The following is a 27,927-nucleotide window of genomic DNA, read 5'->3' on the forward strand; positions in this document are numbered from 1 at the left end:
CAAAGTGAAGGAACAACAAACAAGCAGGAAATGGCTGTAGCATTTGAGTTTTATTTTACTTGTTGCTTGTGCAACCAGAAAGCCCAAGCCTGTCACAATCTCTAAATGCATTTCCTATGTGCATCTCAAAGCCTTACATGCTAGAAACAAGAAATGTATTTCTCAAAAGTAAGAAATGGAAAGTTCCCAGTGTCTCTAAATCTTCCTATCTTACCTGCTAGGATTTGATTCAAAGCCCTCTGAAGTCAATGAGATGTTTTATATTCACTTCAAAGCCATTTGAGCAAGGCCTATAGGCAACACTTTCTTTGGGTATGTTACCACAGCAAATATAAATCCAGGGTTAGTAGAACCCTGGGTTTGTTAACTTAGGGCTTGAGCAGAGCTGGCCCAAGCTACGGGCTGAACAGGCTACCGCCAAGGGCACCCCATGGTAGGGGGCGCTGCACGGGGCTGCCGGACCGGGTGGGGGCGGGGCCGTGCATGTGCCACACTCCCAGGGGTGGTGCCGTGCTCCCAGGGCCCGGGGTGCACAAATGGCTCGGGCCAGCCCTGGGCTTGAGGATTTACATTCTTTTGTAACCCCAGGTTAAGAATTGTTGAACTCTAGGACCAAACCTGGGGCTCCAATATCTACATTGCATTATATGTTTCCAAGTCCAACCACCCATAGCCCAGTTTACCTAGTGCCATCCCAAAACATAGCTGCTCTAGCCCTTTATTTGCAATGCAGTGTGGGAAAACTTGACTGTCCACCAAACTTGACTGACCAAAGAACAGAAAGTTGGCCCATGGGATTGTGGAATACATTTGATCGACACCCTGAGCACAAGTCCAGTGGGGCTACATCTAAGCTCTGCGAAGAAATAGGGCTTGAAGCTTAGGTCCAAGCTTGATGCCTGCTCAAACCGTCTACCCCGATGGGGTCTTCAGATCCTACATCCAAGCCCTCAGAGGCTACGTCTACACTGCAACCGGAGTATCCTGAAATAGCTATCCCACATCTTCACAGCAAGTCCATGCTGTCGGGCTCACCATTCTAACATTCCTGTAAACCTCATTCTACAAGGAGTAAAGAACATTTTGGAATAGCAGGTTATTTCAAAATTTGTTGAAATAAGCTATTTCGAAATAGCATCAAAATTAGATATGCAATTTGCGTAGCTCAAATTGTGTCTATTATTTTGAGTTACAGTGCAGTGTAGACGCACCCAGATAGTATAATTTATGTATGGGCAGAAAGGAGAGGGTTAGAACCAAGTTAGAACCCTAGGCTTACATTACAGGGTATGCATATCTTTTCTCTCCTCAATTTCACGTGCTGAAAACATTTTTCAAAGTCATAAAAAAAATTTGTCCTAAGAAAAAAAATCAGTAAGACAAGAAACACTTTTATTTTAAGAGAAGGTTGCTGTCAGAGTGGATTCGTTTAGTAACTCAAAGCCATTTGAAGAAAAGAAGTTTTATAGTAGAAAAATGTAGTCAGAAAGGTGGACCACTATAAGAAAAAAATCCCAACTTTTCACATTCTCTTGTATCAGAGAGTTTTCACTGTAATTTGCCATAATAAGGTATAGTCAATAAGTAGCCCCATCAGAACCTTCAAACACAAAAGATGTGCCTGCAAGAATATTGAACTACTCACAGAGATGATTCAGAAGTGCTGCTAAATTATGGGCTTTTTTCAGATATATTTCTTTATTCTTCATAGAAGGGTCTTTATGAAATGGTCTTGTAAAGTCACTGTAATTTTAAGGTTATTCAATGCCATTTGTGGGAGAACTGTTTAACAGAGAACTTTTAACCCAAAATGGGAAAAAAATACTAATCTGTAAGTCTGTACACTAGAAACAGAAATAAATTGGCAAAATATAGCAAATTATCTCTTGATGTTTGTTGAATAAATTACTGGGTGCAAAAGGACAAAGGACTTCAGTAAAGTTGAATGGTTATATAGTTCAGGTAATTAAATCAGTGCTGTCTGATTTTTAGAAGATTTTTTTCATTTTAGAGTAAAATTTTGTTAATACCTGGGCCAAATTCTAGCTCATGGAAACCAGTGTAAAGCAGGAGTAAGGCCCGTGAAGTCATTTGGAGTTAAACTGTTGTAAAAAATATGTAAGATCAGAATTAGCCCCTTAGCACGTCAACAACATCATAAAGCTGGTGTTTAAATATATAAAAATAGTTACATTATCATGGAGAAAAACTATAATATTAAGGCAATGGAAAACCAGGCTAAGAAAGCAAAAGTAAGTAATACATGCTAATAGAAAGTCTGCCAAAAAGACAAAGAAGCAGAAGAGTGAAATGAAAGGGATATTTTGGTTGATGAGCCTTGTCCCCTTGGAAATATGATGGAATTCTGGTTGGTTACATCCTGTATTATATTTTGTAGGAAATTATTAAAGACCATGGCAACTCACATATCATGTACAGCACATTTATAGGGTTTTTAGCTATTGAGCTTTCTGTCTGGTGTCATGCAACATAAGCCTGGAGCTTTGCTCAGATGAATGAATGTGTATGTGGCTAATGGTGCTTCTCTGTACTTGTAAGGCATGATTTCTTTTTTACTACTGCCTTCCATGAAACACTGTGAAAACTATTGCTATTGTTGTGATTTTTTGCTGTTGTCAGAATGATAATAATTAGTTTGAAGAGTTAAAGCCCTGATCTAACAAAACACTGAAGTTTCAGAGGGTTATTCATGTTAGTCTGTAAGAGTATGTCTACACTACAACGTTATTTCGAAACATCTTATTTTGAAATAACACGTCTACACACAAAATGCATTTCAAAATAGCTTTTTGCTATTTTGAAATAGTGCGTCCACACTGATTGGACGCTGAATCACATTTAAGGCCAGCCAGAACTGGTTCCAGCAGGGCATCAGGTCAGAAGTTACCTTGTGGCCAGGGCGGCCAGCAGGGCACCCTGGGAAGGGCTGGAGGCCCCCTATTTTGAAATAAGCATCTACACAGCACTTATTTCAAAATAGCAATTTCAAAATTGGCGCTATTCCTCATGGAATGAGGTTTACCAATTTTGAAATAAGCCCTCCGCTATTTTGAATTAATTTTGAAATAGCAGTTGGCTTGTGGAGACGCTAGGAAAGTTATTTCAAAATAACAGCTGCTATTTCAAAATAACTTAGCTGTGTAGACATACCCTCACTGAAAAAACATAAAAAATAATGAATAGTCTTGCAGCACCTTAGAAAAATTACATGACGGACACATTTCCACTAGTTTATACCGGAAACCTGATGACCGTTACAAGACACATTTCCCTATCAATTGTCTACAGCCAGGCCCTAAGATACAACCGGATTTGCTCCAATCCCACAGACAGAGACAAACACCTTCAGGCAAACACATCTCTATCAGGCATCCTTAAAACTAAAATGCCCACCCAGAGAATTAAAAAAACAGGTTGACAGAGCCAGATGAATACCCAGGCACCAGCTTCTTCAAGATAAGCCCAACAAAGAAAACAACAAGACACCACTTGTCAATACCTACAGCCCCTAACTTAAACCCCACCAGTGCATTATCAACAATCTAGAACCTATCTTGGAAAATGACCCCTCACTCTCACAGACCTTGGGAGACAGGCCAATCCTTGCCTACAGACACCCCTCTAACCTCAAACAAATTCTTTCCAGTAACCACACAGAATATCTCCATCATACTCATCCAGGAACCCATCCCTGCAATAAACACCAGTGCCAATTCTGTCCACACATCCATACAAGTGACATCATCACAGAACCTAACCACATAAACCAGCACATCAGAGTTTCATATAACTGCATATCCACCAATGTGATCTATGCCATCAAGCGCCAGCAATGCCCCTCTGCCGTGTATATTGGCCAAAGTGGACAGTGACTACCACAAAAGATTAATGACACAAATCAGATATCTGAAAAGGTAACACACAGAAACCTGTTGAGGAACATTTTAACTTGCCCATATACTTGAAGGCCCGAACACTGCATCTTGAAAGGGAGGCTGCAGAACTTAATTTCATTTACAAGTTTGATACCTGCAACAGAGTTCTAAACAAAGACCTTGCGTGGATAGCCCACTACATTCCATATCCTAATGACATAAAAAAACAAACACAGGGTACTTAAGAGCACTTAGTACCCACTCTATCAATTTCATTTAGCATGAACACTCTAATTGACAATTTCCCCCCCTTTTTTTCCTTCTCTCCCTCCATCCCCTCTCTTTCTTGGCTCTTTATTTGGAAACTAGACCCCTTAACTCCATTCATCTGAAGAAGTGGGTTGTGCCCATGAAAGTTCATGATACAATCTACATTTTTGTTAGTCTCTAAGGTGCTGCAAGGCTATTCATTATTTTTAAAGTTTTCTTTCAGTTAAAACATTGAAGGACATGAGTAAACATGTCCTTGTTCAGCAAAGTACTGAAGCAAGGGAATAGTCTCATTGAAAGAAGTAAGACATAACACTAACTTATTAAAGGCCATTTTCTGTAAATATTATATGATGGAGTAGAAACCAGTGCTTTACAATGTGCAAAGTGCATTGAAGATCTCCATGGATCATATGGCAGGACCTCAGTGCAGCATAACCCACAGAGGTTCTGTTGAACACTTCTCCTCGGCTGTTTCCACTGTGACAATAAAGAGGAGATTATTTGAAGGGAAAGTAGACAGTGCCTTTGAGTGTGGCCAGTAAGTCCCTGACTACACATTTCCCCTGATATGGAAGATCACAGAATGCAGCAGATGCTATGGCCCTGAGGTTCCAATAGTGTCATGGAGACCATGCAAGGAGGTGCAGCAAAGCATATAAACATATTTAAGACCCAATGATTTAACAAAATAAAGTTTAAGTTGAACAAGTGCTTTGCTGTCTCTGGACTTTAGTCTCCCTAATCCCTAGTGGAAAACCCTGAACAAAGCCATTTTACTTTAATTTTGGTCAAAAGAAGGATTTGCCTCTGAGTGAAATTATTTTGTGTAGTAATTTCTCTGAGAAGTTTCCACTGTACTCAGTGGCCTTGCATATTAAAGCCAAGACGTGACAAATTCACACAGATTCACCCTACTCTAGAGAACAGATTGTGGCAGTATTTTATGAAGGCAGTAAATGGAATGGGATCCCCCATTTCTGAGCAACAGGTATGTTTGTGGATATGGCCATTGTTTATTAAAAAAAGCAGAGGTTCCAAAGATAACTTCTTCTAATGAACAACATGAATCCTACCACTTAGTTTCAATACTGTGAGATGACAGAATATACATAGTGTAGTAGCATTATCAAACTGATATGCATGATTGTCCGTAAGTAATGCATAAGCGCCAATCTTATTGTATTTCCTTAATTGCTGTTTTTATTCTTGCACAAATAAACTGCAATCCATCCAGTATTATAATGCTGTATGCCCAAGTAAAACCCAATGCTCATGTTTAGAAATACAGTGACTTCACATAGAAGACAATCATCATAAACACCAATGAAAGTAAGTACAGCATGACAGCACGAATCTTACATTTTAAGGCAAGACTCACCCTACTCCAGAGAACTGATTGTGGCAATATTTTATGAAGGAAGTAGTGGAACCACACACATCCAGTTCTGATAAACTGTATGTCTGTGGATAGGGACATTATTTATAAAAAACACAGATGCCCCCACATGTAATTTTTCATCTACTGAGCTACGTGAACCTAGCTACTGAATTGAAAGCCCTTTCTCCACTCTGTGGCATCCAGGTGCAAATGCACTTTCATTCCAGCAGTGAGGTGTCTATATCTTCCACATTCAGCACTATCACACAGATTGTTAACACAGCACTGTAAGAGTTCTACCAGCAGCTCCAAGTTCTTACAAAGGAAAGCATTGCAAACAACAGGCAAAGCACATTCAAATCTATGGGTTCATTTTAAGCCCAAGACACAAAGCTAATTCAGATTTCTGAATTTTTCCATCCTTGTTCACATCACAGTGATGGAGCAGAATCTCACGGAACTTGTCCAGGTCCACACCACTAATGCTGGGCTGGAGACAAAAGAAAGAATCAGTGTCAGGACAGAAAATATCTGTTGTTTTTCTACCGTGTGTCAACAGGAATTCCAGAATGACTGAAGCACATAAAACTCATTTTGGGAGGAAATACTAAGCAAGCAGGTAGTATCAGTACAAATGAAATGGCAAGAAGGATGATGGAAAAATTTTATGGCTCTACAATAGGTGCAGTGGGGTTAATTAGATTTAAGGGAGTCTAAATAAGGCAGTTAACATAGTTGCTGTATTTGGCCCAGAGCATAAATGACTGAGCTATGCTCACATAACAAAACCTGCTGCAGAGCAGTACTCAGAACTCAGATCTCTTGATGCCCCCATTCTGTACTGTAACCCTGTTTTCTTGCACAAACATTGTCCCTTGTGGAATATGTGTGATAGACAGTTATTCTTTAAGGACATGTCTACACATCAAAGTTATTTCGGGATACCAGAGGTAACCTGAAATAGCTACCCCGCATCTTCAAAAGCCACCTGTTATTTTGAAATGTTTTTAGAAATAACGGGCATGCTATTTCAGCATCCTGGTAACTCTCATTCCATGAGGGTTAAGGGATGTCTTGAAATAGCACTTCATTTTGAAATAAACTTGGAATGTGTACTTATTAAACTTATTTCGAGTTTAGAGTGCAGTGTAGTCATAGCCTCAGGGTACGTCTACACTGCAGAGCTGTTTTAGGATATCGGAATTTTCCTGAAATAGCTATTCCATGTCTACTGAAGCAGCCCACTATTTTGAAATATATTTCAAAATAATGGGTGACTTATTCTGACATCCCAGTAACCCTCATTCCATGAATTAAAGGGAATTTCGGAATAGAGAGTTATTTTGAAATTTGGCACTGTGTTTTCATCATCAAATTATGAAATAAGATATTTCAGAATAAACTATGCAATTTGTGTAATGCAAATTATGTAGCTTATTTCGAGCTAAGGGTGCTGTGTCGACATACTCTTAAGTTAGCACTGTGGGTATTTCTACACTTGCACCCTCTTTCGAGAGAGGGATGCAAATTAAGACATTTGAAATTGCAAATGAAGCCAGGATTGAAATATCCCGTGCTTCATTTGCATATTTGCGTTATGGCGCTATTTCAAAATAGCGCCATTTCGAAATAACAGACGCTGTTAAGCAGTTATTTAGAGAGAAAACCCTTCTCTCAAAATAACCCTTATTCCTCATAGAATGAGGTTTACCAGTTATTTTGAGAGAAGGGTTTTCTCTCAAAATAACCACGTCTTAACAGCATCTGTTATTTCAAAATAGCGCCATAACGTGAATATGCAAATGAAGCCCGGGCTATTTAAATCCTGGCTTCATTTTCAATTTAGAATGTCTTCATTTGCATCCCTCTCTCAAAAGAGGATGCGAGTGTAGACATACCCGAGGGGCCAGACTAATTCCATTGCTTTAAACAACCCTGAAATACCATGGACTGGCTAATACATTACAGAAGGTTTATTTTAATGGCTACATTTTTATTGCATTGGAAATATGTGGTGTCATTTCTTAGAATTAACATCTTTCCTCTGTTCTCTCATCCTCATAATGAGAACAGACTTTGTGCTGTCAAAAGTATCAGATTCAGCCATGATTACAAAGAAGAAAAGGATGAGGGTGATGATGAAGTCTTCCCTTGAGGAAAGAATGTTTCCACGTCACATGACCCAAAGGTCTTCTTTTTCCTTTGTTTCAGCCATTGTTCTGGTTTAAGATCTTCACAACCTTCTCAGGCTCCGTGACAAATGTGAAAAGCATGTTGGTGAAAGTGTATCCACCAAAAGTACATTGAGATATTTTCAGTGGTAGGTGTTATCTGCCATGTTCTGTTGTTATTGTGATTGTAGGTACAAATCAAAAGGCAACCTGGCAGTTACCAGTGTGTGAATAGTGGGAAGGAGGAGATTCAAAGTGGCCAGAGGGACAGGTTATGGAAAAACAAGAACTGATGCTGACTGGGCTTTCAGATACTGAAAGGCAGATGCCATCCCATCCAATCCATATTGTTAGTCTGGATACACTGAGTCAATATAAAGAGTAGTTCTGATTCTTAGATAAAAGATGCCCAGGGTTAATCACACCTTATTATAGGAGGAGCTGGTAACAACTCCTCCCCCCCCCCCATAATTAGGTTGCCTCGCACATTCTATTATAAAGAATGCCTGGAGCATTGTCTTTGAGAAGCTCCCCATCTCCTTGTTCACAGAAGGCCTTTGATATTTGGCAGAGGAAATCCTGTTGGCCACACAAGTGCCTTTTCTTTCTCCCAGGACACTCCACTCAGAATTTGCTGAGGCATAATGTGTTAAAAACTGCCAACTCCTCTCTCTCTCTGACATTCCTCAGGACAATTTTTGGTAGTGTGTCAGAGTCATTGTTCATTCCCAGGCAGGGTTCGCTCAGCTGCCAAAGAGCAGTACTAGCACATGCTGTAATGGGAACACCAGGAAGGTGCTGGACTAGCTGTAGGCAGAAGGAGGGGGAATGGAAGACAGGTGGGACAGGCTCCCTCTTTAACAACTCCCTGGCCCAGAGCATGGTCCCAGTGATCCATTTACATTCCTTCCTTTGGGTTCACCAAATGGATCAGGAGTTCTCCCCAACTCCTGGGTGGGAAGAGACAGAAAGACAGGCTGGGCGTCCTACAACCATCCCCCAAAACCCAGCACACCACACCAAGAGTCAGCCTCACCTCTGGGGGCCAGACATGGGACAGGCACTCTTCACATTGCAGGGGTGAGGAACATAGAGAGCTCCAGCTGAGCTAACTCCCAACCACTCTCGAACCATTTCCCTTGCTGCCAGCCCTGTAGCTCAAGTAGGAGCTATCTGTGCTGCAAGAATGAAGGTTCTAACTCCAATAATGATTCTAACAGGAGTCAGCTTTTAGCTGCAGCATCTCGCAAATGTACTTTCACATGGGAAGCCTCTAGGGGTACATTTACACAGTGAGTCTTAGGGTGTGTCTAGACTACATGCCTCCTTCGACGGAGGCATGTAGATTAGCCAGATCGGAAGAGGGAAATGAAGCCGCGATTAAAATAATCGCGGCTTCATTTAAATTTAAATGGCTGCCCCGATCTGCCGATCAGCTGTTTGTCGTCAGATCGGGGCAGTCTGGACGCGATGCGCCGACAAAGAAGCCTTTCTTGATCGACACAGGTATGCCTCGTGAAACCAGGTTTACCTGTGTCGATCAAGAAAGGCTTCTTTGTCAGCGCATCGCGTCCAGACTGCCCCGATCTGACGACAAACAGCTGATCGGCAGATCGGGGCAGCCATTTAAATTTAAATGAAGCCGCGATTATTTTAATCGCGGCTTCATTTCCCTCTTCCGATCTGGCTAATCTACATGCCTCCGTCGAAGGAGGCATGTAGTCTAGACACACCCTTAGAGTCCAGGTCAACTGCTTATGCTACAGGGATAAAAATAGCAGCACAGATATTCGGACTCAGGCTAGAACCTGGGTTCCAAGACCCACCTACCTTGTCAGTTCTCAGAGCCAGGGTTCCAGCCTGAGCCCAAACATCTATGCTGCTATTTGTATCTCCATAGCTTGAACCTGAGTCAGGTGCTCCAGGCTCTAAGACTCGCCACAGCAGGAGTTTTTTTCCAGTGTAGATGTACCCTCAGGTAGCCAAGATGGAAACTATGTTTATCAAAATCAAAAGTTCAGATTGTATCCAGAAACTAAATGATGTAATCTGCCATCTGTGAGAACCACCAAGGCACTGAATTGCATTTTGCATTAGCTGAAGAGCCCAGATGATTTTCAGGTGTAGCTCTATGTACACGCTCTATGCATAACGCATACGTACTAATTCAGTATAGATGTAGCAAAGACATGGATAACTATGGTAAGGACCTCATCCAAACTAAAGTTTGTAACTTTCTTCCCAAGCACAAATGGAAAAAAGAACTATGAATCTGATAAAAACAAGTACTCCTGTGGCACTTTAGAGACTAACAAAAACATATAAAATCATGAGCTTTCATGGGTAAAACCCACTTCATCAGATGAATTCTGATAAAACCCACCTCATCAGGTGGATTCATGTGAGGAAGTGGGTTCCGTCCACAAAAGCTCATAATTATATATATATATTTTGTTAGTTTGTAAGGTGCCACAGGTCTACTCATTGTTTTTAAAGATAGCTAAACACAACTATCCCACTTGTTATAAATCTGCTGTACACTTAGGTTTTTCTGGTATAGCTATGTTAGTTAGGAGAATGAAAAAAAATCACCCCCCCCTTGTTGACATAGGCATGCCTGCAATAGCCCAACTGTCAATGCAATTATGCCAGAAAAAATATCTTTTGCCAGTATAGCCCACGAGAAGATTAACCCAATGTTGCTTGGGTCCGTAACTCAAATAAGTTTTGTTTTTCTCCATTTAAATCATTGCTCTGCGGCGGGGTTGGAAATGAGGGGTTCAACATGCAGGATGCCCAGGAAGAGAAGATAACCTCTTGGGGTCAGGCGAGAAGCCTGTCCATGTTCACTGCAGTTGCAACAGGTACAGCCAGGGGAGCGGTGCCTGTCCCCCAATTTGGGGACAGACAGACAGACACACAGGCAGATAGGCACACAAACAGACAAACTCTCTGAAATATATAGTAGATAGCGGTCTCTTTCTACACCTCTACCTCCAGCTGGCCCAGTAGGATTACAGCTTTCCTGGTTTCCTTGTTTGGTGCCTTGCTGCCCTCCTTGGGTCATTCTACAGTATAACTGTCCCTCCTACCAGACCCCTCCCTTTCCATTTTATGAAAAATAATTGAATTCCAGGCACATCCCATTGTCTTGGCATAACCAAACTCTTACCTTGCCTTAAGTTATGATAAGTGGAAGCCTCATACCAAATTTGTTGGTCCTAGTGCTTACCATTTAGGTTGAGTTCTTGAACAAATGTACTCACAGATGGACACGCATATAGACAGATGCACAAACTCTCTTAATTATACAGTAGATTTCACTCACCGAAGCTATACCAGAAAAAGTTCTCTTTAGCAGGTATAAACTGTGTCCCCACTATGACAGTTTGCCATGGCAGTGACAATTCTTAGTGTAGACAAGGTCTTGGCTGGGGTGGCTATCTGCACACCCAATAACAAACGAAGACTTCATTAAACCCCACACCCTAGATGGCAAACCACAGTAACAAAAGGTGGGTAAGATCCTTTAAGTGAAGGAAGTGATGTAATCTTCACCATTTCCTCTGGTTCTATCTGCCTACTATCATCTCCTCAGTCTTAATTGGAGCAAATGTAATTTTACATTAAAATTTGAAACATTCTGTGTGAGACAAACAAAATATTTTGGGTTTTTTTTGTATATGTCTGCAAGAAAAATGGAAAAAGTTCAGTTTCAGTTCAAAACGAATCACTTTTTTCCCTGCAGGTATTTTGGATGGCCACCAATATGAAAAAAAAATCCATTATTAATTCACTGCTTATGACTTCACTGGAAACTGAAAGCATTCAGCTCCTCACAAGATTGGGCTCCTTTGCTCTCATAATGAAAGTGATAAGAAATGACAGAGCCAGGTATTGTGCATGCAAGTTTTCCCTCTTTCCTCCTTATCCCGACCACAGAATCAGTGCACTTTATTCATTGAATCCTACATGATCTTGACCCCCCCCAAAAAAGTGCACATATGTACCAGTCATAGACTGAACATTCAACTAGTGTTCACTAAACTTCATTGCTCATCTGATTTAGTACATAAATTATTTTGGGCCTCTATGAAGAAGAAACTGCTGGCCTTATTGAATTATACCAACTTGTGTGCTGATAGTGTTAGTGGGATGTGGACAAATGCCCAATAGTGTTCATGCTGAGACCATGAAATTAATTTCTTCCTATGACTAAATCTGATTCCAGATTTTCAAAGGTTTGTGCATTTAAACTACTGAACCAAATTGGGAACGTATCATTTCTATGAAAAATATGGGAAACAATAAATGCAAAATATCCTGAAGCCACCTTGACAAGCTCCATCATATCTTTGACAAATCCATCCACTTCTGGACCTTCCAGTGCCCCTGTTTTGCTCTGAAAGAGAGAGGAATGCATTAAAGGTGTTTCACTAAGTCAGAGCTATAGTAATATTTTCTACCTGCCAGATTCCACCAAAGCTCTATATACCCATAATCTCCTACTTCCCAAAGCATCACCTGTGACTTCTCTTCCCTCAAACTGTGCTGACCTCTTCCCGCACCTGATTGTGAGGCTCTTTGGTAACTACCCTACACATCCAGTGAAGGTAGGAAATGGTACTCATGTGGTGCTTCCCAATTTAGATAGACCAAGTAGGGAATTCAGTCTCTGCCATGCCCCACTGGTGCTGGAGTCAAAGAAACGTGAATGGGTTTTGAAGTGGCATTCTGGTTGAAGAGGTGAGACATGCATGTGGTGCAAAGATGCTGGAAGGGCACAGAGCTAAGGCCAACACTGCTTCTGTGATTCTATGAACACCGAAAGGGACTCCTAACTGACTGCACTGCATGGAAATGAATGCAAGTCCAAGTCCAAATGTGCCACTAGAACTGCAGTCTAATAAACACCCCCACAGAACTCACAACATCATAGTGTGCAAAGATTTTCTCAAAATCGCTCCTCCTCTCTTCTGTACTACAAGCCTGAGTGCAGAGGGAAAAAAAGATAACAGGTTGAGGAAAGGGCTGAGCTATCAAAGCTGAAAAAAGCAGAATGAATGCATTAGGAAATAGTACTACTTACATCCATTTTAAATTGAAGGAGGAAATTTTCCTGGAGTGCCAAAATCCTAAAAGGGTTTTAGAAGAGATCTAAATTATGATCTTTTTGGTTATTGTATTAGTTCTATTTGTCCAGAAGGCAGAAAGATTGTAGGTTATAGGGATCTTAAGAAGGAGGTCACCGAAGGAGAGGTCTTTTGGATGATGTGACCATAAATCTCTCTGTGTGTATGGGATTTGCAGTATGCGTCCCTTGCCTCACTGCTCTGAAAATGGACTTCTTTGTGTTAATGACCATTACAGAACATTTCCAGCAGTAGGACCAATGGGGGCAGTCAGCATTAAAAGTGAAAGCTACTGTCCAGTTATTCCCCTGTGTGAGTGAGTGAGAGAGAGAAACACAGAGAGAGAGAGCGCGCGAAAATCTTGTCATGGCTGAATTCCCTGGCTGTGAAAGTAAAGGACAAAATCATATTTTTGTAGCACTGACACTATACAAATTACCCCTGAAAGCACTACTAAAAGCCCTTCTTTCCTGCTGATATTCCAGCACTTCGTTTCTTCTGGGCACAGAATGCCAATCATGTCAAATTGTGCCCTCATAGGAAGTTTTACGATGTGACAAGTGACAAATGTTCACTCTGAGCTGGAGGGAATCTACTAAACTCATTTTACTAAGAGTCAGCTGGCATATGTGTTATAAGCAGATCACTTACAGAGCCATATCTTAGAGAAAGCTGAAATAATGGTCTCCCTGTGGTATTTTTCATTCTCTCTCTCTCTCTCCCCCCCCCAGTCTCCCTTTCCCCTTTCTATTTCAGAAAGTAAAGTATTAAAGGATTCTGAGTTATTATTGTCTGCTAAATATTAATGAAAAATATTAAAGGATTCTGGAGTACATATAAGCACCTTGACTGCACCTCTGTATGCACAGTCCAGAACCATCTAATACTTTCTCTCAGTTGCCATGTTATCACCTTTGAAACACCCCTTCTAAGATGCTGTGGTGATGGGAACTGTACTGTAGAAACACCTGAACACCTAGGAAGGACAGTCAGATTTCACTCAAAACATACGAAGAACACAAACTCAAGTCTGTATAAACTCAAACTCTGTATAAACCATCAGCTTGCCCAAGTCTGCCGTTAGAAGCTGCTAAACCATAACAGCATCATTGAAATCTACCTTGCCAGGTCATTCAGATCCAGACGTCCATCTTTATTTTTGTCAAAGATCTTCATCTAAAATAAAGAAGAAAAAATGGTCATAAAATAGTAACACTGAGGGTACGTCAAGACTACGAGCTTCTTTTGAGGCAATCTGGATGCTCTCTTTCAAAAATGCCCTCTTTGTGTTCAAGAATGCCTTTTTTTGAAAGCTCTTTTGAAAAAAAGGCATTTTTCCTCGTAAAAGCAGGTTTACCACTGTCGAAAAAACTGCCATGTTCTTTTGATTTAATTTAGAAAGAATGTGATGGCCATCTAGACACAGGTGAAGGGTTTTTTTTTTTTTTTTAAAAAAAAGCCACTTTTTTCGAGAAAACTCTGTAGTCTAGACATAGCCTGAGATAGCTGGGTTAGAACATACACTCTTAGAATGCCTTGGAAAAATTACACCTTTCAATTGTCCTTTCAACTGTAAGGAGGGCGGTGCAGAGGGAATGAAACACTGCTTGAACCCATAAGAGGTGTGCTGACTATCCTATCATACCACTCCTCCCATGGTGCAGCATGCTGCTCCCACGACTGGTCAGCATGGAGGGTGGAGGAGAATGGTTACTTCTGCATACTAACCCCAGAGTTCTCAAACCAGGTCCTGCCAGGTTCATGGGAGCAGCCAACCCTCCACCTGGCAGCTTGCTGGCAATAGCTTACCTGAAACCCAGGAAGTCTAGCCCCCAGCGTGAGGTCCCATCCCTAAGGTCCAAGGGGCAGAGCCCCAGAGTGGCTGATGGGCCTACTGGCACTACTTAAGCTAGTATCAGGAACAGGAAGCCATCTGAACAACTGGGTTTCATCCTCGTCCAGACTGTGTGCCCTATGCTTCCTGCTCACTGTACCTGTGGTTCCAGCATGATCTCCTGGCATGTGACTTGTGGTTTCTGCCTGCCAGTTTGTCTGTTTCCTGACCCAGCTGACTTTTGACTCGTCTCAAAATGGTGGTCTCTGGCTCTGATTTCTAGGTTTGGTTGCCCACAACCTGGCCATGACACCTTGCTGGCAGCTAGGAGCAGTGAACACTGCCTAGCTAGGTTGTGGGCACCTTTCCCACTTGCTTGTGCACCCAACACAAGTGTCAGCCAAAATCTGGCCCCTTTTATCCAGCCACCAAAGTTATGAAATGAAACAAACACATAACAAAGATTCTTCCCATTCACACCTGGCACAGAAGTAAACTGTTACCCTAGAAAGTTCTTTACTAACTTAAAAACCAACTTCACATTATTGTCTTTGGAAAAATATTGGTCCATGGAGGAACTTTAAACCCTTCCATTTTTGACTTCAGTATTATCCTCATCAGTGGTAATAGTTATGGTACTGCCCTAGAGAAAATGCTTCATTCTGGTACACAGAAATGTCAGCATTTTATATTGTCAGGGTTGAGGGAGCAGAACCTAGCATCAAGAGGAACCAGTTTTCTATAGGAATTTCAGATGGACAGTGTCAAGGAGTTAATCCTGATAAATATGGGTGATATCTTTTGCTTAATTTATTCAGATTGTTCCTTCCTGGTGACTCACCCCCATATATTTTGTTGTATTTTGGAGTTCTTTGTCTGTGTGAAGCACAAATAAGAGATGATCACTTAAGCAAGGAGGAATTGAAGCTTGATAGAGCATAAACATGAATAATTCATAGCAAAATGATGTAGAAAAAATGATTTCACTTTTTATTGCAAAAACGAACTAATATTTCACCAAGATAGGCTGCTGTTCTCCTTCTCATATTCAGTATTAGGATATCTACTAACATTTCTTTCATGAAACTTATTCCTGTAGTGGTTATAACTTTAATAAACATCTAAGTGATTGTACAAGTCCTTTAGAAGGTGTATGTAGCCTGCCTTTCCCAGTTACACCTTCTATAAGAGGCACAGTGTTCAGCAAAGAGTCCCATCAATGAGACACAGAACAGGACAAGATGACCTCACAGTACTGTCAAAGAAACCAAGATGCTGTTTCTAAACATCTTGCCAGAACTGGGGCAATTGCCGGGGAATTCACTTCAGAGCTTGACACTTACATAAGCTCCCAAGAGCTGTGTGAGCAGACAATGTGAAAAGGGGCTAACACTTTCTGAGAAACCTGTAATGTGAAGTCCTATGACCAAACACATTTCCTTCCTGCAACCACGGTGAGAGTTTACAGTAATACTCTTTAGAGTACTAGGGTTAGTACTTGTAATAAATAACAGTATTTTATTGAATGATCTCTTCCAAATATATGAGGTCTTTACCCTATGGATATTCATCATTAGATTTTAAAGAGTACTCGACATTGGCTCAACTTTATTTCCACTGAAATGAGTAAAGAGCAGAGTATCATCATAGGCCAATGCTGAGAGCTTTTTAAAGTTATGTCACCAATTCAAAGTGATGTGAATATACAATGGATACATACATATTTCATTCCTGTTTCAGAAGCCTGTTTTGTATGCGTTTACAGTATGGTTTTATAAACTTTAAAACTAAGAATAAATTTGATTTTCTAATTTCCTCTCAACCTGGAGCTCAAAGAATGAGTGAAGCAAGTCTAGCATGACATGAAGCAGTATAGTGTGACTGCTCTGAGTGAGATCAGGAAAAAAATCCTTGAAACTCTATATGTACGAAAATACGGGTTATTGTGGAAGCAGTGTAAATAGTCCCTCTTGCAGTAAACATTTTAAAAACCTCATTCAGAGTCAATGTGACCTAGGTGCCTAAGTCACTTCTGAAAACAAGATTCAGGTTCTTTTGAAAATGTTTCCTTAAATCTCTTGTTTTGGGGCTACAAGTGACAAGTGTGGTATGCAATTATTTATCGACATAAATAATATGAAGCTTTATAAAATGAAGAGCCATATGAAGGGAGAATCACCATATTCTAAAAAACACAGGGCCAAATTCATATCTGATGTAGTTCCACTGAATTCTGCAAGAAAGCAAAATATGCTGAAGACATCTTCCTAATCTTTTTCTTATAAGAAGGAACACCGTGCTCCTCACTGCATTACTAAAATCAATATAACACAGTCTTAATCTATTGCTAAACTTCACCCATGTTCTTCTTGGTACTTCTGTTTTACTCAAGTTATCCTTTTATTTTCTACCATATGTGATAAGTCTCAAAAATACTCTGGTGTCAGCAAAAATCTCTCTTTCAGTTCAGGATCTTTACATTTTTAAATACAGGCCTAAACACCACAATATACTGTCATACATCAATTAGGAAACCTGTAGGTGTGCTTTAGAGAATTTCACCCTCCATGAGCTCTAAATCTTTGGCTTCCCTATGGGTATGTCTAGACTGAAAAGGTATCCCGAAATAGCTTTCCTGTGTCCAAGGAATGTGTCCACTATTTCAAAATAATTTTCGAAATAACGGACGCGCTATTTCGGCATCCCTGTAAACCTCGTTCCATGAGGAACAAGGGATGTCTCAAAATAGTGCTTTATTTCAAATTTTAGTTCTGTGTAGAGGCACCAAATTTCAAAATAGCCTATTTCAAAATAAAATGGAAATAAGATATGCAATTTGCGTAGTGCAAATTGCATATCTTATTTCAATTTTAGAGTGCAGTCTCGACGTACCCTATCAGACTGAAATAAAAATACCAATTAATACAAATTGTGATGACAATTTGTGTGCTGGAGACACATTACTGTTACTGTTAAGAAGTGGGGTGAGGCCAATAACTCATTGCACAGTCACTAATTACTTTTTCATTCATACGTCTCCTAAGTCTCCTTGCTTTCAATGGTACCCTAAGGAGTACATAATATAAAACATAAAATAAAAAGACTATAAAAAGCTCCTTACTGTAGTTATTCTTCTATCTGGGCTTTCCGGTGTCTGTTGTCTACCTCATGTTTGTCTGACTTAGAGGACAAGAGCTCTAGAGTAAGAAATGTCTACTTGGCCATGTTTTGCCACCTTGGGAGAAGATTGATGCCGCCACGATTGATCTTCAGGACTGCGATTTAGCGGGTCTAGTAAAGACCCACCAAATCAAACTAAGAGAGTGCCCCCTTCAGCAGTCAGTACTCTTGCTCCTGTGTGGGGTCAGGGAAGCCAAAGGGAACAAATGCTCCTTTTGGCCTCCCGCTGAGAGGATAGTGGGGAAACTTGAATTAAGGAACATCAAGTCCAGCTACATAATTAACGTAGCTGGAGTTGTGTAACTTAATTCATCCTTCCCTTTTAGTGTAGACTTGGCCTACTGGTGTGTTTTATCAAACAGCCATGACTTATGTTCACTACTACTATGGGCTACATAAGAATTGGTGACCTAAGCATGAAAGGATCTCTACCCCATTACCAATCTCCTGAGCAATTGGTCCCCTCTTGCTTTTAATTTGAGCCTAAAGTTTAAATTGTATTGACTTTGTATTTTATAACTAATCAGCATCATTTCTTTCCCTTTGCTCCCAACTCCCCCATCAGCCCGCTGTCTCTGAGCTCTGCTTCTGCCAAATCAAGAAAGACTCTCCTGGTACCAGCCTCTTCCTAGGATGGAAGTCAGAGGTGGGCTAGATTGAAAATTGGGGGTGGGCTGCACTATACATCTTGTGGGCATACTTATGGGAGTACTGACGCTCACCTGCCACCACACGAGCCTGGGAGGAGCACGAGGGCTCTGACCCTTTCCTGCTTCTTTGTGGGAAGGGCTCTGGAGCTGACCGGGGCTCTTGACCTGCAGCTCAAGGACAGCCGCACACACCTCACACCACCTGCTGCCCCACCCCACAGCTCAGCACCTGCGAGCCTGGGGTAAGCAACCGTCAGACTGCCATGGTGGTGAGGCCAAACCCTTTGTGGCAACTGCTGGTCCCTACCCACCCAGCTCAGAGCAGCAGCATCCCTTGGACTCCCAGGTCTGCTGCAGCCCCTGAATGGAGCTGCACATTATCACTCCACCTTGTGCCAGTCCCCTCCTTGCATGGTTCTTTGGAACTCTGCCCCATCCACACTCCCTCTCTGTTCTGTGCTCTCTGTCCCACATTTAGGCCCAAACATACCCCCTTCCTCTGTCTGTGGTCCTCCCTGCCCTAGGCATTCTTCCCCCCGCTGTGACACCTCCCCCAACAAAACCCCACCTCCGTCATCCTCCCTATGCATGCTCCCCCATTTGTGATCCCCTTCCCCTTTGCATGCTACCACTGTCCCCTCAATTATCCTCCCTTCCCTACTGATGCTCCTCTTCCCCCATCTCTGATCCCCCTCGCCCGTCTGTGATCCCTCTCTTTTATGCATGCTCCTCCCCATCTCTCTCTCTGTATGCTCCCTCCCCCCACTTGTTATTTCCATACCCCAGCCCCTTCCCTGTGCTCAGTATGACACCCTTATTGTGCTGATGCTGGCTGCAGTGCTGCCTTCAGTGCTGAGCTTCTGTCCAGTTGCTGCTGCTCTAGCCTCTCTATCTTCAGAGCTGGGGTGCAGACACAGCTGCTGGCTAGGTGCCCAGCTCTGAAGGCAATGCCATCATCATCAGCAAAGTAAATGTGGCAATGCCATATTGTACCCCCCCTTCCTTCTGCATAACAATTGATCTTTGTGCTGCGAGTGGTGGCTTGGGGATGGGGGAGGAGAGGCGAAGGCAAATTTTGGGGGTGGCTGTAAATGCCTGCAAGCTCCTCCTCTAGCACCACTGCTGAAGACTCTTCATCTTTTCAAATTTACTCTGTTTATTATGGGACCAACATCCTAAATAAGATTCCCAAACACATTTAATCTTTAGCTGTCCATTCAGGTCAACAAAGAAAAAGAAAGTCCCACCTGAAGGTCTAGGTTGTACCTTTCTGTAATAATGAATTTAACATGAAATCTGAAAAACATATATTCAATAGGGAATACCTTTCAACAAATTAGTTCAGGTACCACATCTACTCAACTAGATATAATCCCATTACTTGGGACAACTGTAGCTCATGTACATCTGCTATGTGCTATCCCTGCATAGATTACACATCAAATGCCTGGGGATACCTTTATTAATTAAACTTGTTAATTTCAAGCATGCAAGTGTTTGATCTAATGTGATAATTGCACACACACACAAAGAATTACTGCAGGTGCACCCTCATATCATGGAGCTATTTATGTGCAAACACACATGGGAGGTTTAAATAGATGGGCGCCTGATTTTCATTTGAAGCATTTTGGCAGCATAAAGATGTCTTTCAGTGGAAGCAAATGACCTGTATGTCCATTTTAAGACCCCTTCACTTTGCCACAGTGGTGAAAAGAACATAGTGAGAATGAGAATATGGCCCAGTATATTTCCAGAGTTTACCTTCTTATCAAAGCTTTATGAAAAATGGTTTATTATTTGTCAAAGCTTCTTCAGGAAAGATGCTTCCTGGTGAGGTTTGCAAGTACATCCATGTGCTTGAAGGGCAGAGGAGAGTTGGTCCAGTTAGCTCATGATGGGCCAGTGTGGGTTGAAAGCAGCAGGTTGCTTGCTGAAAGAATCGTTCCAAGTGTTAACTGCCAGAGTTCTGCAGGCAAGCACAGTCCCTTTGAACTCATTTCACAGACCATGGTGAAAGATGTTTCAGTCCAGGTCTATACTATGCCCAGAATGTTGGCTGAAGATGTGCAACTTCAGTTACGTAAATAACGTAGCTGGAGTCACCATACCTTAAGCCGAGCTTGGTGTCCTCTCCACAGTGGGAGGGTCAAAGTGAGTAAACACTCCCGTCGATTTCCCTTACTTCTTGTGACTCAAGGAGTAACGATGTCAATCGAGGGCACCCTCAGTGTTTGATTTAGAGGGTCCTTAGTAGACATGCTAAATTGAACACCAGAAGATCAATCTCTGGCATGGTAAGTATACATCTGGCCTCAGAAGGAGCTTCAGAAGGTGAACACGGAAACAAGAATTATCTGGAATGTAAGCAGCCCTGTAATGAGTTGACTTTACCTAGTCAGCATCTTCAGGAATAATGTTAGCACATGAATATTGTCATGATTCCATATGAGAAAATACCAAGGACAGAGTGGCTGATTCAGAATTTGTCCCTCAAAGCAAATATCCTGTATCTCATATTCTGAAGGTCGGCTACCAGATGCCATGAATATGTCTCTGTCATATCCTAGTGGACTCAAGCATATCTGATTCCCCATGGAAGCAGAAGTTGGTAACTGTGGCTATGTCTAGACTACACTTCTCTGTCAATAGAGAGATGTAGCTTAGGCATGTCGAAATTGCTAATGAAGCAGGGATTTAAATATCCCGCGCTTCATTAGCATAAACATGGCTTCTGCTTTTTTTGAAACGGAGCTTTTTCAAAAAAAACAGCAGTCTAGATGTGGATCTGTCAAAAATAAACCCTTTTTCGACAGATCCTGTATTCCTCAAAAAATGAGGTTTACAGGATCTGCCGAAAAAGGGTTTATTTTTGACAGATCTGCATCTAGTCTGCCGTTTTTTTTAAAAAAGCTCTGTTTCAAAAAAAGCGGCAGCCATATTTATGCTAATGAAGCGTGGAATATTTAAATCCCTGCTTCATTAGCAATTTCGATGTGCCTAATCTACATCTCTCTGTTGACAGAGAGGTGTAGTCCAGACACAGACTATAAGTCACCAGGACATCAGTTTTGACATGCTGGTGCAAACTGACTGTGTCTCTTTATGGTAGAGTCCAGTATTTGAGTTTACAATGGTTTTCAATCGACATTAAAAAAAAAGCAGAATGTCTGTGAAAGTGCAAATTATCTGGCTGACAGGGAAGAGGATGAATGCTTTGCTTTAAGCCAATAACACCCCTGAAAGCAGCTGAGGAGGTGCTGCTAGAAACATTCACCCCTAATTAATAGGTAGAGTCCCTTAACCAAGGGAGCTTAAGTCTCAATCTTCCAGAAAAGGGGGGGTAGGAAGAGGGGTTAATACCCATAGGGGGCAAGAGCCACAAATTAACTATAAGACATGAAGAGAGCTTTTTTGAACATGAACAGCCCTGGGATTAGAAGACAACCCCATAAGGGGCTTGCCAATATATGGGTTTCCCCTGCATCTTTACTTCAACAAATCCTAAATATCAAAGTCCCAAAGATATACTTGGATTAAACTCTTATGCAGAAGGGAACACTAATAAAAGGAAAGCTGGTACCCATTTACATGCAAGGGTATAGGAAGATGTTGAAGGACACAATAGGTACTGAACAAGCCGGACTGTCTAAACAGAAGGTGTGGTATGACAAAAATACTTGTAAATGCCTATTTGTGATGAAAACTTTGTTGCTAATTATGACATTACATGCCATATTCTTTATGAAAATATGCTTTTGATATGAATACCATAACTGAGATATGCTTTATGCAAGATAATTCATGCAAGACATGATTGGAAAGATTCTGATTTACTGAATAGAATTATCCTATCTGTATGAATGTAACATTTTTTTTATGTGAAGCTAAGAATACTGACTAATGTATCTGTAGATGAGCTGTGCTCCTTTGGGTGACTACCACTTCAAATACTGCAATGGAAAAGCCAGACAGGACTGGTGGCCCATCAGCCAGGACAAAGGACTATGAAAAGGCTTGGCCTTGCTATGGACCCTCCACACTACTACTGACTCATGGATGCTATAATGCTGAAGAGTCAAGTGACCTGGTTGTTTGATACTAACCTGCCTCTTGGACTGCTGAATTGTCCCACTGGGAAGTGGGAGAATCAAACAAAGGATTCCATCTTATGAAAATTCTATATAAGGCAGTTGGTGGAGGAAGGAAAATGGTAAAAGCCTTCAGCTTGCTTATCCTATGATTCCCCATCCAAATTGACATTTGAAATACCTGGGATGTGTGTGTGTGTGTGTGTGTGTGTGTGTGTGTGTGTGTGTGAGAGAGAGAGAGAGAGAGAGAGAGAGAGGGAGAGAGAGAACTAATGGATCCAGGCTAAAAAGATACCACCTATGAAGGACTCTACTTGAAACAATATCTAAGGCGAGGAATTATTTGTAACCAATGTCTTCAGTGAATCTAGCTTAGTTTGCAAGCTTTGCATCATTTTCTTGGTAATCTGCTTTGTTCTGTTTGCTACCTCTTTGACTACTTGAAATACACATTTTGTATTTTATAAACGTATTCCTTGTTTATAATATAACTCAGTTTATGAAATTTTTAACTGGTGGGGGGCCAGGAAGCTGTGCATATCTCCACCTTGATGGAGCGGGAGAATTTCATTTAACTTTGGGGTTTGTACTCCAAGGGGAGTGGATACTTGTGGCTGAGGCAATTCCCTTAATCTGAGTCTTCCCATAGCTGATCTGTGTCATTCTGCTTCTGGGTGTGGCCCTGCCTGTGTGCTTGCTGGAGGAGGCTTAAGAGCCTGGCTCAGCGAGACGCGGTTAAAAGGTGCCCAAGCTGGCAGAAAAAGGCAGACTCAGGAGTAACTCAGCTCCTTTGGGGCTATTCCAGGGGGTCCAACCCATCATACTAATGTTAAACCTTGTGGTGGAGAAAAAATTGATGTTAATGTTCTGGAACTCATCCCCAGATGTGGCCACAAAAAGGTGCTCTGATTTAGTTGGGATTGATCCTGCCTTGGGCAGGGAGCTGGACTTGATGACCTCCTGAGGTCTCTTCCAGCTCTATGATTCTATGATAGTGAGTAGTAAACTCGGTGATATTTGGGTTTGCACCCAGAGCCACTAAACAACATATAATGTGCATAAACATACTGCAGTGAGGACATACTAGTCATAAAAATAATGCTTTTCACTTCTACATGCCTTCCATCTGATGACTGTATGAACTTCATGGGTATGAATGAATTAACAGGGTGTTATGAAAGTAAGTTCTCATACCTCAATTTTACAGGAAAAAGGAGGGCACAGAAAGACTAAATAACTTATTCGGTGTCACACAGGAAGTCTGTGACAGGGCTGAGATGAACTCATCCACCAAATGATATGGCGAGAGATTTGGGGTGAAAACCTACTTTTACTAAAGCAAACAGGAGTTTTGTCATTGTCTTGGGATGGGCTTTACCCTAGCTGCTCTCCATCCATTAATTTTCATGGACCAAACAGAGTGCTTCATAATTAGTTTTTATTCAGGAAAAATTCCCTTTGAATTTTTGGTCTCAGCACTCATATTATTATCACGCAAAGCTAATGTTTTATTCATTTGTAGGCAAGGATAGTGTTTTGGGGTGTTTTTTTTTAAATGTAGTAGGATATTATGGAGCTCAAATGAAAGTTTTTTTTGCTGAATCTGATGTTATCGTCTGTGGATATTCAAAAAAATGAACAAATAACCTTGAACTGCATATGATTATTTCAACTGCCTATGTAACTTGATTTGCTGAATCACAAACTAGTAATGGGCTTTCCCTGCATGTGGCATTAATACATCAGAACTAACAGCTAAAGTAATACTGTAAAATACAGAATGCTAAAAACTGCCAGTGTCTTCATTTAGGTGTCTTCACTTGCACTAAGGAGTTCAAGGGGCTTCTGCATAAGAATGAAAGCGAGTCTCCACAGGGCCCCTTTAGCTCTCCCATGAATAGGAGTGGCTTTGTTAGAACAATTATATTAGAAGCCTTGCCACTACCTTGAGCCCAACCCTATAAGGTACAGAGCACTGAACATTGAGAAGGAAATGTGGCGCTCAGAGCACATGGCGGTTTCCACAGAACTGAATAACTTAGGGATGCCAAAGACTTGTTAGACCATCTTGTTCATTTTTTTTTTGCCAGTGAAAAGATTGTGTCCTAGACTGTTCAAAATTCCCAACTATTAGAATATAATCTCCAATCTGATTTTAAATTGTCAAGTGACCACTGTCCAGTAGGCTCTGTTGTTAGACAAGGGGTGGGCAATAACATAGTAGCAGTTCATTGGGGTTAACCCAAGGTTGGCTGCCATTGCTATGTTTACTTGAATGGCCACAGGTACCAGTGACTGCAGCTCCCTTTGGCTGCAGATTGCCATTCCCAGGCAATGGGAGTGGTGGGAAGTGGTGCAGCCCAGGACATCATTTCTCACAGCTCCTACTGGCTGGGAATGGCAATCTGTGGCCAACAGGAGCTGTGATTGCCCATAGCTGCAGCTGTACAGATAAAAATATAGCAGTGGGAGCCTGCCAGGAGCTAACCCTGGTGGACTAGATCCAGCCTGCGTATTGGTATTTCCCCACCTCTGTGCTAGACACTCATCCTGCTATCGAGTCTAAATTCTCCTTTACTGAATTTCATCTCTTTCTTCTTTATTTTACCCTGTGAACTTTGACTGTTCCTTTTTGCTCAAAAGTGTGCTGTCACTACTAAGAAAATAAGCATTGCAATTGGATTTTTTTCCAACATGACTATCTCCAATGGCTTTGAAGCTCCTGAAGATTGTATTGTGCATATATAAGGTGCCCATGCAAACACTGGTGAAAGCACTGTCCATTTTCTATACCTGAGGGTTCATCACTTCCCATTTGTTTTTCAAGCCCTGGAGCACAATCAGCAGTCTTTTGATGAAGGAGCAAAAAGGATGCAAAGATCATAAAGTACTGTGAAGAAATGGACTGGTATAGCAATGCATGGCTGCTAAAATGCATTCCTAGAGATGAGTAAAATCTACATTACTGAGTCAGTGGTGGTCACAATGGGAAAAAGGATAAAACTCACAGTGAAAACAGATACAAGAAAATGCCTTGGACTCTGTAGGCTTTACACCAGGGGTGGGAAAGAGGCGCCTAGTGGGTCAGATCCAGCCTGTGGCTGCCTCACCAGCACCCTTACTACAGGGCAGTTGCAGCTGCTTTAAACATCAGGCTGCTAATTGCTATGCAGTCTGGGCAGGGAGGGGAAGGTTCACGTGCTGTCCCTGCCCCCTAGCAAAATCCCTCATCTCCCATTGGCCAGTTTCCGAGAAATTTTGGTGAAGGCAGGGGTGAAGTCGCCTCACTCCCTGTCTCCCCCTTCCTCTTCCTCTTCCTCTCTCCCTCCTTGTGCTGGAGCACAGCCGCATGCAGCAGCTTGCCCAGCACACAGGCAGGGAGCCTGAAGAGTTGCTAGCTGGGAGCCCCCTAGATAAGCACCTTCCAGCCAGAGCCCGCCTCCGGCACCCCACCCCGTCTATCCCCACAACTACTTGTCCCAGGTCATCATCAAAACCCTCTGCATCCCACCTCCTCTAGGTCACAACTCCTTCCCTGATCATGTACCCCCTCCTATAACCCTTCCCAGGCCAGAATCCTCTCCTGCACCCATAACCTCTCCTGAACCCTGCACCCTAAGCCCCTACCCCAGATTATAACCCCCTCCTTCACCCAAACTCCCTCTCAGACCCCACACTCTCTGTAGCACCCCTGTCCTCTATCCCAAGCTCCCTTCTATACCCCACCTATCATCCCCGACCCCGCACCTCCTCCACAGAAGTGCGGCCCACTTACCAAAATCTTGGAGTGCCCCCCCCATTAAAATTATTGTTCACCCCTGCTTTACACAAACAATTAGTTTCAAGCAAGCTGGGGACTCATTCTACCTTGTACTACTCTCCCACAGACAAGCTGCCCATGTGAACCCTACTGATATGCATTAACAGTTCATTAATGAGCTCTGATCAAGTCCTCTTTGAAAGAGGGCTAATGTGGGTTAAATGCATACCCCAGCTAGCAGCAAATTAGATGCTCATGTGAACAAACCTTGCATTGTCATTGCTGTTAGTTTCTTCTGCAGCTCTTGCACCTGTTCCTGAAGTTCCTCATGTCTCTTTTTCCCATTAGTCATGGACTCAGCAACAGTCTCCTGTGTCCCTGGATTCACCCATATCTCTTTCCTTCCCAGTCCCTTTGTTTCTCTTCCCATCACCATCCCCACCCATTGAGTGTAGGAGATCAGTTCCTATAAGGCCTATAGTCCTTACTGGCCTATCCCGGGGTCATTTCCTGATGTGGCCTAGATCGTATGCACTCCTTTCTTAGCCCTTTTCCCAGTTCACCTCTCAGTAAGAGGGCATTCTCTCTTTAGATGGCTTCCCTTTTGGCATCTGCAGCACCTCTTCTGTTTCTTCCTAGCTGTGGCCTTATTGTCTCTCTCTCTTCCTCAGGTTCCTCTGAGCTTGGCCTGTCTCTATGGCTGCACTGTGGGCACTGTCTCTGCAAGTGGTCCTGTCACCCACAGGCCCAACATGCTCGTCCCCACCCTGTTCTTTTTATAAGTGGGGTTCTCTTAAGCTTCCCCTTATCCTCCCAAAAGGGGCATTCACTCTTCACTGGACCTGCTTGCCCACAGGCATAACAAGACACCTTCCATTCTGCTAGTGAGCACCTAACCCTGGTGTTCAGCCTTCCCCCTCTATAACCACAATTTCCCCAGATCTCCTCCCTTAGCAGCTGGAGTACGAGCTGCTGCTCCGTTACCTGGGCCATATAGGTCTGCAGGTACTCCTGGGCCTTGCACTGTCACTGCTGGGCCCTCAGTAATCGCCTAAAGCCCTAAGCCACCTGCAGTCCTTCTTTCTGTTGGGGCTTATTCTCTGGTGCCCATACCAGGAGAGTACATGAGCCCTCTGCAAAATATGCTTCCTCATATTGTGCCTCCATAGTCTTAGAGTTTCTCTATCTGTTTCTCACTTGCAATCTCTTCACAGTCCTCAATCTTCCCCTCTTATCAAGGGTGACCAACTGCCCACATTCTCCACCACACGTGATAGGAGGGACTCAGTCCTGTGGCGCTGACCCTTGGACGTCCTGGGAATTAGCTCTTGCCTCCAGGAGGGTCATCCTGGTGGTGTCTCATCATCATTACTTCACTTCTGGGTCTGGGTCTCTTCCTGGACCCCGGGGTCCCCTTTTCAGCCATTGCCCTTTGGCTGTGCTATGCTCTATTGTCTCTATCCTATCACTCACCTCAGTGGCCCACTGCAGTCATCAGTTTAGCCCTTTGCTCCAGGGGCAAACTGCAGTCTCATTTGGCCATTCTCATAGTTGACAAGTGT

General features: G+C 42.3%; 1 protein-coding gene across 1 annotated transcript in view; it reads right to left on the reverse strand.

Moving 5' to 3' along the window:
- Window positions 1-5,134: 5,134 nt before the first annotated feature.
- Window positions 5,135-27,927, reverse strand: part of SCGN (secretagogin, EF-hand calcium binding protein) — a 48,525-nt gene continuing 25,732 nt past the window's right edge. The window contains exons 7-11 of the mRNA XM_075919799.2: window positions 13,971-14,026; window positions 12,808-12,853; window positions 12,648-12,707; window positions 12,052-12,120; window positions 5,135-6,037 (exon numbers count right to left, since the gene is read on the reverse strand). Of these exons, the coding sequence (XP_075775914.1) occupies window positions 5,909-6,037; window positions 12,052-12,120; window positions 12,648-12,707; window positions 12,808-12,853; window positions 13,971-14,026 (360 nt within the window). The 3' untranslated portion in view covers window positions 5,135-5,908. The remainder of the gene's footprint in view (window positions 6,038-12,051; window positions 12,121-12,647; window positions 12,708-12,807; window positions 12,854-13,970; window positions 14,027-27,927) is intronic.

The sequence above is a fragment of the Pelodiscus sinensis genome, chromosome 2, assembly GCF_052426305.1.
Source record: "Pelodiscus sinensis isolate ZL-2025 chromosome 2, ASM5242630v1, whole genome shotgun sequence".
NCBI classification, from domain to species: domain Eukaryota; kingdom Metazoa; phylum Chordata; order Testudines; family Trionychidae; genus Pelodiscus; species Pelodiscus sinensis.